Source organism: Colius striatus, chromosome 1, assembly GCF_028858725.1.
Source record: "Colius striatus isolate bColStr4 chromosome 1, bColStr4.1.hap1, whole genome shotgun sequence".
NCBI lineage: Eukaryota > Metazoa > Chordata > Aves > Coliiformes > Coliidae > Colius > Colius striatus.
Window position 1 is genome coordinate 156355097 of NC_084759.1, and position 14406 is coordinate 156369502.

General features: G+C 54.6%; 3 protein-coding genes across 16 annotated transcripts in view; 2 read left to right on the forward strand and 1 right to left on the reverse strand.

The window, feature by feature from the left end:
* The first annotated feature begins 3049 nt into the window (after nt 1-3049).
* On the forward strand, nt 3050-10201 carry LOC133627773 (transmembrane protein 140-like). 6 transcript variants are annotated; one of them, XM_062014844.1, is made up of 3 exons: nt 3050-3286; nt 5253-5363; nt 6826-10201. In XM_062014844.1, the coding sequence occupies exon 3, from the start codon at nt 6879-6881 to the stop codon at nt 7425-7427; it is 549 nt and encodes a 182-aa protein (XP_061870828.1). In that variant the 5' UTR covers nt 3050-3286; nt 5253-5363; nt 6826-6878; the 3' UTR covers nt 7428-10201. The 6 variants fall into 6 exon arrangements, with proteins under 6 accessions (XP_061870828.1, XP_061870844.1, XP_061870820.1 ...); XM_062014836.1 differs by having other exon boundaries at nt 3051-3286; nt 6475-10201; XM_062014819.1 differs by having other exon boundaries at nt 3051-3286; nt 6823-10201.
* Nucleotides 9467-12416, reverse strand: CYREN (cell cycle regulator of NHEJ). Its single transcript, XM_062014804.1, has 3 exons — nt 12242-12416; nt 12072-12141; nt 9467-11669 (listed from the first exon to the last, which is right to left on the reverse strand). The coding sequence occupies exons 1-3, from the start codon at nt 12352-12354 to the stop codon at nt 11430-11432; spliced, it is 423 nt and encodes a 140-aa protein (XP_061870788.1). The 5' UTR covers nt 12355-12416; the 3' UTR covers nt 9467-11429.
* LOC133627742 (ankyrin repeat domain-containing protein 18A-like) overlaps nt 12296-14406 on the forward strand; it is a 36164-nt gene continuing 34053 nt past the window's right edge. For 8 of the 9 annotated variants that reach the window (XM_062014726.1, XM_062014770.1, XM_062014768.1 and 5 more), the window contains exons 1-2: nt 13039-13466; nt 14148-14262. In XM_062014726.1, the coding sequence (XP_061870710.1) occupies nt 13255-13466; nt 14148-14262 (327 nt within the window). In that variant the 5' untranslated portion in view covers nt 13039-13254. Of the gene's footprint in view, nt 12782-13038; nt 13467-14147; nt 14263-14406 lie in introns of those variants that run through there. The other variant, XM_062014736.1, reaches the window with a different exon arrangement.

Here is a 14406-nt window from a genome sequence, read left to right on the forward strand (position 1 = left end):
TCTTAAGTCTTGTGTAAACTTTATTCTTTTAAAATCAGTAACTAAATCATTGTGTGGATTATGGCAAATGTTATTCAGTCCCTCTGATAAAATGTCTTATGTTTAAGTGTTGGTAAAAACACATAACCTCATGATTTATTGTAACAGAGTTAAGTCTTACATTGCTGCTATCTGAAAATTGTCTCAGATCCAACAAAAGATTTTCCTTACCCTCTGTATTAATTCCATTAGCCATAAACTGTTGCCAATGTCTGAGACTAAGTCTGGATCCAGCTGCCCCTGGGCTCCTCTCTGAGAAGGAGTGTAGAAAGCAAGGGGGTCCATTCTGAACCTGACTCAATGGCAGGGTCCCCCTTACCTGTTCTGTCTCCAGTCTCTGTGCACATCATTCTAAATCCACTCTAATGATTTTGCCTTGTATGTCTCCTCTTTGTAGTAAGTAGGAGGGTGAACTTTGACATCAAACTGTTAAATCAGACTTTTGCAAGTTCCCATTAGAATCACTTTTGCTAGTACCTTTGATGCTGTTTCTTTAAGTGATCCAAATTCTGTATCACTCATCTGTGACAGGCAGCTACGGGACACCTGTAAAATGTCCCTAGGAGGGAGAACAGCAGGGCACGTTGCATCCTGCCCAGCCTTCAGGTGTTGAGGGATCCCCAATTGGGAATGAACTTATCTACACAGAAATGCAGATAAGCAGGCACTTCTTTATTATGGAGCGCTGGGGAACACAGAGGATATCTCCTCTAATTGTGCTCTGGTGTTAGTTACAGTTTTCAAGAGTTTTATACATTTTACACAACTACATTTGCCAACAAAAGCATGCATGAAATGCCTGTTTTTTTTAATTTGGCCTTTATCTTGATTGGTTCCTAACTACTATAAAATTTCGCAGTATCATAGTGATTGGTTAAACACTAATAGAAAGGTATCAGTCCACCTGCCTCATCCACCTGCATTGGCAACAGCCAAGTTTTTTCCTAACAAACACCTGCACCAGGTATCTTGTGATTATGAGGCATAGAAAACTAAAGTAACAATAGTTACTGTATTAACCACTTGTTTCATAGTTTGCCACACATCACTGTTAAAGGTCCTGTCCCTATGACAGAGGAATCAGACCATAAAGGGCCACCTGGCAAAAACTACAAAGAAAATGAAGAAAAACCACTTTTTTGCAACTCTTGCAGTTTTTGCAATTAAAAAAAGTACTTACTTAATTGTTAGGTGATTAAACTATTTGCTTAGCTAGTTAATTAAATTATTAGCAAGTGCTTAGCTAGTTATTGTGGTGTTAGGTTATTGACTAAAATAATCCTGTATCTGCAACACAGGCACAATCTTGCCTGCCTGAACAGCTAGAAGAAGGTGGAGGGAACTACCTGCCAGAAAGGCAGCCAAAGCTGTGGAAGGAACCCTCCATAATAAGAATGTCAGTGGTGCTGAGCGCGAGTCTTGAGCCAGAAGTTGCCTGTACCTCTCCCTGACAGCAGCCTTGGTATTCCAGGAGGCATTAGAAGCAGCAGAGGCCAAGACCCTGCAGGGAAGGACACACAAGGCATCTCCAGAAATGCTGAGGAGTGCTTCTGCCATGGGCACACAATCAGGCAACCAGCTCTGGTCAGGAAGATGCCACACTCCAAAAGTAACATTCCCAAATAGTGTATTTATTACTCTGCAGAGAAGGTCAGAGAGGGGAAGGTACGTGCAGAGGCTAAAGCCAGGGTGTGTAGCCATCTGTCACACTCATGAAGGCTGAGGCATCGGTGAGAAGGGGATCAGACACTTACCAAGGAGGACAGTGACTCAAGGGAGAAGTGCTGTGACATGATGGAGGAGACCCACTGTGTCAATCATCCCGATTGCCCCAGCAAACAAGACCACAATGCAGAGTGAGGATGTTTGAGATAGAAATGCTCGTGCTTCCTGCCTGTGGCAGCAAGAGAGCAACCTCCTCTGCAGCACTGAGGTCAGATGAGATGGCTGATCACCAGACTCCAGTCATATACCCTTTTCCTTCCTAAAGTGATGTGAGGCAAAACCGCGTTACCTCACCTCCGTGGTCTCTGCTCATAACCTCAGTTTCCCAGCCAACAGCCCAAATGTTAGATGATGTCCATACTCAGCCTCAAGGCTTCCTTCCATGTCCCCACCCTTCACCACATTCAGCTCAGCAGCCTGTGAGGTATTTGCCACAAATCTTCCACCTCTGTCCCTGATTTCTCCCACTGTAACCCCTGCCCTAACTGTGATCTGAACCACCTCAATCCAGATCCTTGTCCTTCTCACTGCCAAAATTATACCACACACACAGGCCAGATATGAAGGCGCTTCCCCACTGCCACCTGCCTGATGGCTGTATCCACTGAGCTTCTCTTAGTGCTTCCCCCCCATATCTCCTTTCACCTCCCCTGTGCTCTGAGATGTGAGTGCCAGTATTACAGGCTCACAACCTCAGTACCATACCTAAATGTAGAATTACTGGATGGAACTCTGAACAGTCTCATGGCTAGATGTCCCACACGTAGCAACCCCCAACACACACTTCCCTAACAGGCCCATCACCAAGGGCTCCTTATAGGACAGGACAAACAGTTCTGGCTCTGGCCACGAGGACTACCACAAGCAGAGTTTTGCCCCTTCCATCCCTGGAGGTTTCAGAGGTTTCCTGCCGCAGCAGGCAGCTTGCTGCTTCCCCTTCACAGTGCCTGCACGGGCACTGTGCCTGTGGCTGAGGGGCAGCTTCTGTAAAGAGGGAAGGAGAAGGGAGGAAGGGGGAGGGAAGCAGCACTCACAGTGCAAGAGCAAAACGGTTGGTGAACTCTGACAGTGCTGCAGTTCTAGGATCGGCTCTGGGACAGTCAGTCAACTCTACAGAAGTGTCCAAGCAAAACACACTTGTCTCAGTCCCCTAGGCACCCATGCCACTCTAGAATCTGCACAGCTTTCCTGAGTGAGCTCAGCCCTATCAGTTCACATCAGTCAACAGGGCTGGGAGGAGGCTGCAAACCTGCCTGCAGCTGAGACGGTGGTGCCTGGGCTCTGCTTGTTTTCTTGCTCATACTTTGATGACACATATAACAGAGGAGCACTGCATCAGGTTCCCATGGCCCTCAAAACCGAAAGAGAAAGCAGAGCTGCTGGGATATAGGAGGTGCTAGTTTAAAAGTTCAGCAGTCACAGGACTCAGCAGCACAGACCAGCTGAGCTCATCAGAGCAGCAACTTGGCCCTCTCCAGCCTATTTCAGCCCTACAGCCAACCAGATGGGCAGCCTTTAAGTGGTAAGTACCCTCCAGTGGGTCCCCTACCTCTTCCATATCGCAGGCAGTGGGGAGAACTGCCAGGAGAAGAAGTGGTGCTCCAGGGTGCAAACGTCTGGGAGGGAGCAGGTCCTTCCCCACCTGTGGCACACTTTCAGGGCACTTTCTCTGCAGTCCAGTCTGTGTGCTGCCAGCTAGTTTCTGTTTGCCAGCAATCCTTAGTTTGTCAGTGGCCTTTCTTCATCTGCAGTTTCCCCACAGCTGATCCTGTCCGGAGGAAAGAGGAATCCTGGACAGGGAGCAGATGGCTTGAAGCAAAGCTGCCAAATCCAAAGCTGCCTTCCTTTCCCACCACTCTTGTGCAGCGTCACTCCTCCCAGCAGATGGGGAGGGGGAAATCCAAGACTTCTGGTGGTGCTCCTCAGTGCAAGAAAAATGCCCATGCCCTCTCCTCTTTGCATTCTGCCTCTTCACTGTGGTGGAGTCTGGTTGCTCCACAGAGGTGTGGAGGCAGAGGCCAGACCCTGCACCGCAGCTGCACGCCTTGGCCTCCCTGTCCCACTGCCTTTGCCTAGGCTCTCTGCCAGCAGCTCACTGTGTAAAAGGCACAGTCCCAGCCTCGAAGGCAATCACTTGCCTACCGGCCACGCAGTCCTGGCACACACAGAGGGTCCCTACAAGCCCCATCTCACGCACAGATGCCCCAGGGAGCTCTGAGCCATGCAGATGGAGCCTTTCTCTGCCCAGGAGACACAAAGCTCTCCCCTGGTGAAGTCCAGTGCTTCCAGCAATCGCTGCCCAGAAAGACAGGGGCTGAGGCCAGGCTGGGACTTGCTGTGCTATGTTTGGGTTCCTCTTGCATCTTTGAGACAGAGCTACAGACTCTCCCATCCAAAGTCACAGGCACCTCTGTAGAGGCAGAGGGGCTGCAGCTGTCCAGGAAACACCCCAGCTGGACATCAGCTGACAACTCCTTCCTGTTTATCCCCTGCTTCTCAGCCAGGCTGCTTCCAAACCAGCCTTGGGGCTGAGGTGCAGAGCTCACAAATTTTGTGTCTGTGCTGGTGCCAAGATGCCAGGCCTCAGCTTGCTTTATTAGTTCATACATTACCTCCAGGCCCATGGTGTGCGCTCTGCCCCAGCTGGCACAGGGCACTTGCATCAGGCATGTTTTTGACCCTGTCAGTCACACCTGGGGTCAGAAATTTACCTGCTGGGCTAAGGAGGCAACAAAAGGCTGAGAGGCAAGTCTGCCTGCAATTTGACAGAGTGAACAGACAGGCCTTTCTGGGAAAAGAAAACAGGTCCTCACAGACATGAGCCGTAAAGCAGAGAAGAGGCCCGAGATAGTGTGGGGTTTCCCCAGGCCCTCACACATGCAGAGCTCGCATAGCAGCACAAGGTCTCTGAGGTGGCTCTTCTCTACGCTCTGCCATATATTTCCACGATCCTGCCAGGAATTTAATTCCCTGTTCCCTCCCTAGCAAACGTGTGCAACTAGGACAATTTTTAACTGCTTTTATATTTATGGTGATAAATAAAAGGTCATATGAGATGACTGAACAAGAAGGCTGTTTTTCTACAAGCCTGCCTTCCTTGGGAAACCAGTCTGAAGAAATACTACAGCAAGGGTTAATGGGTAGGCAGGGCCAGAGGCTGTCTGGGCTGTAGTTCTCCCAGCTCTGAGTGTGGACAGAAATCCCTGGGGTCTGATCAGCTAACAAGGAGTCCTTGTTCTCCCTCAGAGGGCTGTGAGGCAGGATGGCAGGGAGAACAGTGGGTCAGTGTGAGCTCTTACACGAGACAAAGAGCTGCAATGCCTGGTTTTAGGAAAGCCCACGTAAGACAGGCAAAGCAGTAGACAATGGCAGGGGCAAAGACAAACCCCAGTGAAATTATGTGTATGTGAGGTCTATTTCTGCAGAATGCTCTGGGCCCAAGCGCAGATAATTTCCTGGTTGTTCATGTCTTCATTGTAAATCCATAGCAACCAGCATCCTTCATGTGACCCTCAAGTCTCTCCAGAAGCCTGTGGTGAAGAAGAGCTCCAAGGGGAGCTACAAGAAGAAGTGAAGTATTGACCAGGGGAAGGGGACAGGTTGGTTTCTGGATGCCGTGACCTCTTTCCCTGCTGTGTGTGTGCTCCTCCTGGCTATGACTGTGTGGAGAAGATGTCTGAGACAGAAAAGCTTTATGCTTGTGCACATTAAGCACAGGTGCCCTGCTCCCAAGTATCCAGGGAGACGGGGAGTGGGAGGGGGATGCTGAAGGGTCTCTAATGACCAGCACCGCAGCCAGGCACTGAGTACAGACTGAGTGCAATCTCTCCTGGCCCTCTAAAAGCTCATGAGGCTGTACCAAATCCACAGGCAGGTATGGGGTGATGGCCTGGGACATGCAGGACATTGCGATGGTAATACCACTGGGCAATGGGTAGTGAAGGAAAGACATCAGGGCCAACATTTGAACTACCGTCTCGAGGGAAGACGGTAAATGAGTCACAAGAGATTGTGCTTGGTAAAGGCAGGAAAGGGGTTATTTGCAGAGACGCAATGCAGAGGCCGAGCTTGAAGCTAGGGTCTCTGAGCAGCTTGCCCTGTGTTCGTGCCTCTGTGCAGGATCAGGTGGCCAGCACGATGATGCCACGTGGCTCCGCCACCAGCAATATCCCTGATACCACTTTCCTGTTTCTCAGCGTGAAGCAGAAGCCCGCAAGAGGGCACTGAGGGCAATCCACTTTTCTGGGTGAGGAGACGGGAGTCAGGTTTGCCAGGCAGACAGAGAGGAGCGAGGAGGATGGCAATGGTGGGTCTGTCTCCCACCTCCCAGGCCTCAGCAGAGGGCCAGTAGCTGCAGTGGGTCCAGGGTGTTTCTTTTGTTGTGGACAGCTGCCTGTCTACATGGGACCAGGACAGGCTGTCCTGCTGTCTGCCAGCCTCAGCAAGGAGCAGGACTGTGGGCAATCTGCCCTGCTGTGCCCAGAAACGTATGGGCTTGCAAGGGCCTCGGGGACTTGTGGATGCTGGAAATGAGTGGCATCGGGGGCATCAGGTGTTACAGAGGTATTGGTGGGCAGGGGGAAAGGAAAGAGGCAAGGGGATCCTTGCACTTCAGACCCTGTCATGCCTGCATTTCACTCAGTAGTCCAAAGATCATAAGGGATGTCCTTGTCTGCCCAGAACTGAAAGAAAAACGTTTTCCCTGAACAGCTCTTCACCCTCTCCTTACCAGACAGCAGTGTTTTGCTCCCTTCCTATCACTGTAGTTTTCTGACAAATGCCTCTGCTGTCCAACATGACACCACGGTGCAAAGGACATGTGTGGGGCTAAGCGAGCGACACCGCCTTCCCAGTGCTGGTCCAAGCACGCAACATCGTTAAGCCACCTTTGCTGTGGCCAAAAACGCGCCCCTCTGGACCCAGTAACACATGCACAGCACAGTCAGAGGCAGGACTGAGATGCTCCTGCTTTACTTGTGAGGGGAGTCCGGAGACCTCAGTGACACAGACTCAGAGAACATCTTAGAACCAAGGGGTCCCCTCCTTCCTGTTTTGCAGCAGGCGTCCCCAGAGCAGGCTTTACCACAGAATCAAGAGAGCATGTGAGAACCAGGATGGATCTGCTGCAACAGAGGTGTGCTGGGCGCTTGCTCTGCAGGCTGATCCTCCTTGAGTCTGTGGTGACCTTGGCCTTGATGCTCTACGCACTGCTGTGGGAAGCCGGCAACCTGGTTGACCTCCCTGACAAACGCATTGGCTTTTACAACTTCTGCCTGTGGAATGAGACAGCTGGGGAGCTGCAGTGCCTGGACTACGAGCATTTGCAGGTGATGGGCATCAGCCTACCAGGAATGGTGCTAGCCACGATTTGTGTGTATGGCTGCCTGGTCTTCAGTACCTTCTACACCATTTGTGTTGCTTATGTGGAGTGCACAGAGGACAGAGAGGGCTGGAAGGTGATCCGCATCATGCCCATCATCAAGACCATAATCCTGTCTGGTGGCCTGGGTACGTTTCTTTTCCAAACCTGGCACTGGATTCACCTCTCTGACTTCACTGGGGGCTTCCTGGCACTGCTTGGGACTCAGGCTCTGCTACTGCTCCAAATTCTCACTGTTACTAAGTGCCTCAGCTGGGCCAATCACACACACCCACCACGTTAAAGCCCTTTCACTGAGGAGGCCCTGCCCATTGAGGTTTGATGGTGAAGAAGATGAAAGAGCTATTGATAGTGTGATTTAAAAATGTAATCCCACTGCAGCTTTAGTCACTGGCAGGAATCTGGTCCCAAAGGCCCATGCCCAGTGATGCTCTGGCACATGGCTGTGCTTGGCGCTCCTGCAGCAAGCAGACGGCAGACACCAACACCCAGCGTGGAAGCTTCCTGGCAACAGCAACGTGTATCATACCCTTCGGCCTGGGGCACAGCAGCAAAGCAACAGCATGTGTGGCCCTGAGCCAGAGGACAGTGAGGAGACAGAGCCGAACTGGCACGCAGTGGGCACAGCCCTCTGACCAGATCTAGCCTAAGTATGGGCAGGCATGGCAGCCAACAGGCATCCTATCTTGGAGTTGCCCAAAGAGACTCTGCTCCTTCTCTGCCTCCTGGACTACCCAGGGATGCCTTTGAGGCAACTGTGACTTCACGTGCTGTGGTGTCACACTGCCATCACAGCAGTGGTAGCCCCAGAGGTGCACTGCAAATACTCTTCAGCAGGAGCACCTGTACTTCACCTGCTGGAATACACCATCTGGAGTGACTCTGCTTTAGTTCATTCGAGTGAAGGGGGCCACATCCAACCCCAACAGCAGCAGAGCACCTGGAGAAGCAGCCCACCCACTTGCTGACCACAACGCTGAGGTGATGTCCTGGGTTTGGCTGGAACAGGCTTAATTTTCTGGAGAAGGCACAGCCAGGATAGTGGACCCAAAGTGGCCATGGGGATATTCCACATGCCACCCTGGGGTCAGGCTCACTGTATGACTGGAGAGCTGGCCAGACGGGGCAGGGAATCACAGCTCTGAGCGGGCTGAGCATTGGGCCCCAGATGGTGAGCAACTGCATTGTGCATCACTCGCCTCGTATATTCTTTTGTCAGTATTACTGTCATTATTGTTTCTCCTCTCCTTGTGTTGTCCTATTAGACCACCCACATCTCAGCCCATCAGTTTTACTGTTTTTTTCTGACTCGCCTCCCCATCCTACCACGGGCAGAGAGAAGGAGTGAGCAAGCAGCCTAGTTGCTGGCTAGGCCTAAACCACGACAGTCCTTTTTTGGCACCCAACACGGGGCACAAAGGGTTGAGAGAACCACAGATCTGAACAGAGCATGCTGAAACAAGTTTGTTAGACCCATTTCTTCTATTAGTTAAATAGTTGCTGGTCACAGTATCGGTTTGTTTATTTGTTCACATGGTGGCCTTATGTAAATCCTTATATGCACAATTTATTCCCTGCAGTGATGCTTTATCACCTCTGGGAGAGGTATGAGGACTGCCGTTTTGCTCTACTGGGTAATACCGACTTGTCGCAGGATCCTGTGCCGGGTTGTTCTGCCTGCACCTCGGGTGCCTCCTCTCGGAACTTGTTAGTAATTGCACTCAATCTCTGGGAAAGACCCGTAAGGGTTCCTTTCCTTCAACTCCCCTTTCTCCTTCGGGCTAATTAACAGCAGCTTTTGAGAACTGGTAGTGTTCTTGGGATGTTCAAGTTAGCGTGCTTTTTGTGCTGTCTCCTGAATGCAGCATTTCAGATCTTGTTTAGGGCTACAAAGACATATATATTTTTTTCACACCAGCCCCAGACCTGCCCCCACAAGGCTGGGTGGTGGTGGGTGCCATGACATCTGGGTGAATTTGGGCAGACAGCCATAGAATTTCTCGCCTCCACTCATTTGGAACTTTGCCCCCAAACAACTACAGGACCCCGATAAAACATTTGGAAGGAAAAGGCTGTGGCTCTTCCAAAGGGGCACAACTTACCACACTGTGCTGCACCCTGGTCAGTAACTACCAAACTCTGCTCAGTATTACACAGCACCCTCAGGGGGAAGAGAGGGAGCTATTCTGACCGTGGCAAGCGCTGCAGCTACTCCAGCCCCAGCGACAGGCATGGTGGTTACTCAAATCCTGGCAACAGGCACTGCAGCTGAACCTGTGCCATCAGTCACCCCTACAAAGAAGAAATGCACAAAACACCCAGTTTGCTTCTTGAGAGATTGTATTGAGGTTTCCTGGTAGCAGCGGGTAGAGGGGCTGCAGCGGTGGCACCCGTCAGAAGCTGCTAGAAGCAACCCTGGCCCTAAGTCAGGCCCATCTCTGGCCAAGGCTGGGCCAATCAGGCACCTTTGCAATAACATTTAAGAAGGGAAGAAACCTGCAGTGCAAGTGGGATCGGAGAGAAACGACCATGTGGGCACCAAGACCAGTAAAAAGGAGGAGGTGTGCCAGAGCAGAGATCTCCCTGCAGCCCACAGAGAAGCCCACGCCGGAGCAGGTAGCAGTGCCCGAAGGCAGCTGTGACTCTCGGGGAAGGCTGTGCTGGAGCAGTCTGCTCCTGAAGGACTGCACCCCTTGGAAGGGACCCACGCTGGAGCAGCTGATGAGGAGCTGCAGCCCATGGGAAGGACTCACACTCGAGAGGCTTGTGAAGGACTGCCTCCCGTAGGAGGGACCCATGCTGGAAAAGGGAAGGACTGTGGGCCCTTCCCGCCCTGGGGAGGAAGGAGTGGCAGAGACCATCTGTGACAAACTGACTGCAACTCCCCTTCCCTGCCCTGCTGTGCTGCTGGGCAGGAGGCGGCAGAGAAACCAGGAGCAGACCTGAGCCCAGGAAGAGGGGAGGAGTGGGAGGAAGGTGTATTTAAGAGCTGGTTGTACTTATCATTTTACTCTGGTTTTGATCGGTAACACATTAAATTTGTTTTGTTTTTCCCAATTCGAGTCTGTTTTGCCCAGGACAGTAATTGGTGAGTGTCCTTGTCTCAACCCACAGAGGCCTTTGTTATTTTGTCTCTTCCCCATCCCACTGTGGGGAAAGAAGTGAGCAAGCGGCCTCATGGTGCTTTGTTGTGCTGGACTTTGAACTGTAACAAGAGGGTTTCCCACAAGGAGGAGGATGATTTTGGTGCAGAGACTCAGGTTTGTCCACACTGATATTACAGGGCTGAGCCTAGCACTCTAGCATCCCTTGAGACTCCAGAATTGGTTCTGTGCGAGGGCAGCTCACCACAAAGCTAGCTCAGACCACCATGCGTTCCACCAGGGCCAGGGCTACTGAAAGCTGGGGTGCAGTGGCCCAGCTGGGTCATCCATCATAGCCTGAGCACCGGATGGGGTCTCTCTGACATGGCAGTGCGCTGCTCCATGCCATATCCGTAACCTTGCACAAAGAAGCACCCGCTTTCCACCCCCATTCTCACAGCCCCCTGTTTTCACTCCTGCTGCAGTCTTAGTGAAGATGTGGCAGGTGATATTACTTTGACTGATTCTTCGTGTCAGTGAAGGCTCACACCTGCCCTGGCCTCATGGTTTGTTCATCTCCTCTTTGGACAGGGAAGAGGACTCTGAGCCATCCTCATCCCTTTCTAGACCCCCATAAGCACCGCCATGGACTCAGCTGCTTCAAGATGGTCCCTGCCCCTGCCAGTCTGCTCTTACCCATGTCTTCCTCAGCTACGGGAGGAGTGCCTGAACCTGGAGGCAAATTCAGCACCAAGTCACACGGGGACAGACTGCCAGGCCCCACAGCAGCTCTCAGAAGAATCTAAAAAACAACGGCAACATTGTCCCATGGCTGAACGATGACTATCCAACTCTGCAGAGCCAGCAAAGGCCTCCCAGGGCCAGCAACTCTGCTCCCCTCCAGTCCTGACCCTGACCCACCAATGGGATGCTCATAGGAAACCGAATGTCCTCTTTAACCTGCCCATGCTCTGAGACGCCAAACAGAAATGAACAAAACCTAACTTGGAGCCAAATCCGCTTGGAACTAGCACACGCTAGGAGGAGTGTCCCCCTCCTTTTCCCCACGGCCTTCACTGGCCTCCTACCAGCTCCACTGGTCACCAGCACAGCAGAGACACAGCCGTCACGTTCAGTGCTGTGGGAGCAGACACCCACCGCTCCGCCCCTTCTGCTTGTGGGGAGCCACAGAGAAGGCAATGTTATCTGAAAAAGATCTCCCTGACGTATTTCAGAATATCATCCTCAGAGTCCTCCCAGCCTGTCCTCTCTGCGTTGACACCAGCACCAGCATCAGGAGGGGATGAGAAAGCTGGACTGCGGTCACTGCCTCCCCCTGTGCTGGCTGTGCTTCCAGGAGCCTCTTGTGGTGTTGGCTGGAGCTCCTGCTCCTCTTCACTCCCGGAGGGGGGCTTCTTGTCACCTTCCTCGCACCGTAGCTTCTGGCCAAAGAGAAAACGTGCAGACCCAGCTGTGCGCCACAGGACCCCGGCAGCAGCCCAAGGGGCGGGGGTGGGAGGGAAGCCCACCATCCCCGCGGGACACTCCTCGCCGGGCCCTAGGTCCGCGGTGGATACTGCTTTTGTCCCGCAGCGCCCGGCGGGGCAGCCGGCGGACAAAAGCACCTGCTCCGGATCCGGCTGCCTCCGGGAAGGGGAGGAGGGAAGCGGGAAGCCCGTGCGGCGCTCGGCTGCCCCCCCAGACCCGCCTCCCGGAGACGGGCCGGCAGGGAGTCGAGGCCGGCAGCGCTCCCTGCCCGCGCCTCGGAGCCCGCCCTCCCTCCCGCCTGACCGCGCTCGGGCTCGGCCAGGGCCGCGTCCCCACGGCCGGAGGTGCGGGCTCACCTCAGACAGCACGGCCACGGCCACGTCCACCAGCTCCGCCTCGCTCATACAGTACCGCACGGCCGTCGCCCTGGGCGCCACACGGGGAGACACTCAGCACGGCCAGGGCAGGGCAGGGCAGAGCGGGCCGCGGCCTCGCCCGCCAGCCGCCCCCGGCCCGGCAGCGGTACCTGGGCCGTCCTGCCGCCCGCCGTCCGGCCGCGGGGGGCTCCGCCGCCGCCCGCTCCGCCGCCGCCCCCCCCATCCAGGCCGGGAGCCGCCGCCGCCGCGGACTCGCCGCCATCCGCCGCGCGGGCGTACAACGAAAGGCGGGGCGGCCCCGGGGCACGCTACTCGCCTCGAGCGGGAAGCCCGTGGCTCCTCCCGCCGGGGCCCGTCCGTGTTCGGGCAGCGCGGCGGCGGGGCAACCGGATAAAAGTGATCGGAGAGCGATTGAAATGTTACGCACTAGCTGCAGCTGCAAAGGTGCTTTGCAGTTAGAGCTGATGTTAGGATTGTACCGATCGACATAAACACACAGGGGCTCAGGACACGCTCATGCCCTGGAACGCTAATAGGTTTCACTGCCTCCGAGGGAGAGAGCACTGTCAAAGGGAGGATAGAGCGGGCACGGCCACTTTACACGCACGGCTCGCTAACGACTGTTCTCTGACCGTCGTGGACAGCTTGACCGGGTGGGCCTGGCTACAATATATGCGCGGCTTGTACCGGTAAGGACGGAAGCCCCTGCCTCGGGAGGCACCAGCCTGCCAGAGGACCGTTTCCTCAACCTCCGGGGCATGCGGAGGGCTCACTAAGTCGAATAACAAGGCGCGTTATCCAAGATTTTCCACCAGTGCAGGCACGCACCGGCTCTGCGGAGCCACGCCGCGGCCCCCCCATCCCGTGACGTCACAGCCCGCCCCGGTGGCCGCGCCCCCGCCGCTGTGACGCCGCCGCGCGCCGCTGCAGCCGCTTGCCCGCTGCGGCCCTTGGCGCTCAGTGCTGTGGCCGCCGCGGCGGGGTCGGTAGCGCGTCTCTGGCTCGCAGCGTTGGCGGCAGCCAGCCGTGCTCGGAGCTCGCCTCTCGGCTCTTCTCCCCCTCTCCCCCTCTCCCCGCCCGTGTCTCGACAGAGCCCGCGGGGCGCCTCCCGCGGCTGCTCACCCCAGAGCGGGCTGCGCCGTAACCTCCTCCCCGTCGCAGCATGACGAGCCTCCGCAGGCTCCTCGGACGCGTGCACGAGCGGCAGCTGCCATCCAGCAGTTCCGCCCCTGGCGCCGACGACGCCTCCGAGCTCCGGGAGGCGGAGGGCCAGAGCGGGCTGCACGGGGCGGCCGCCAGCGGCAACTTGGCCAAGCTGCAGCAGCATTGGTGGAAGAAGAGACTCTTCATCAATGGCCGGGACAAAGAGAAGCAGTAAGGGGCGGGCAGCGCCCGTAGCAAAGCGTCCCAAGCCGGCGGGGACAGCCGCCAAAGCCCGGCACACTTGCAGGCGCCCCACGAGCGCTCCGGCACTGGCCTTAGAGAAGGCAGCAGATGCTCCGCTCTGCCCTGCCCTACTCTGCCAGCCTGGTTCCTGGAGTGAATCTTCCGTGAAGCTCAGCAGGCTCCTTTCCTGCTGCCAGACTGAGCTGCTTGATTGAGCAAAGCAGGGATTCACACCCGGAGATGGTGAAGCCTTCCCACGGCTCTTTGAAATCCCATCCCTCCTGTCTCTAGGGAAAAACACAGCTGGGGTGATCTCTATAGCCATAGACAGCCTCCATCGACTGCAGGCTGCCAAGACACAGTCTCCCTTGCTCTGTTGGGTGGCTCAGCAGTCCTGTGGGAGGCAGGGACCAGTGCCTGGGCTCAGGAGTCAGTCTGTACAGGCTCGTTGACACAGCTGAGGAAGGGTCTCCCGACTCAACAGATGTGCTGGAGATTTTTCCCACCTGGCTCCAGGCTTTGGGTGTGCCTCCACTGGCTCTTGAATGAGACAGCTTGTTGCTTGCTTTCAGCTTGCTTTGAGACAGTTGCAGCCTGTAGCCCTATGCAGCAGGTACTGCAGCCCAAAGCAAAGCTGGTCTGTGTTAACTGCAGGTGTTTGATTTCTAGGACACCTCTGCATCTTGCTTGTACAAACGGCCACGCAGATGTCGTGGAATTTCTAGCTGGACACAAGTGCCAGCTAAACCCTAAGGACAAGTGGAAGAAATCGCCACTTATGAAGGTGCGTGGAAGGCGTTCTGCTGTTGTGTATTGCGCTGATTGATTCTGCACGGAGCAAAATGTGCCTGGCATGGTTCCTTCCATGGGCCTGCCTAGAAACATGTAGGTTGTAGTTGGCCAGGAAGGAGCATATGCTGCCTGATCT

Excerpts from the sequence above, each read along its gene's own strand:
- LOC133627773 (XM_062014844.1), top strand. The coding sequence starts at position 6,879 with ATGGATCTGCTGCAACAGAGGTGTGCTGGGCGCTTGCTCTGCAGGCTG.
- CYREN (XM_062014804.1), bottom strand. The coding sequence starts at position 12,354 with ATGGCGGCGAGTCCGCGGCGGCGGCGGCTCCCGGCCTGGATGGGGGGG. Across the intron at positions 12,142-12,241 it reads CGGGCGGCAGGACGGCCCAG|GGCGACGGCCGTGCGGTACT; the intron begins GTACCGCTGCCG and ends TGTGGCGCCCAG. Across the intron at positions 11,670-12,071 it reads CCGTGGCCGTGCTGTCTGAG|AAGCTACGGTGCGAGGAAGG; the intron begins GTGAGCCCGCAC and ends CTCTTTGGCCAG.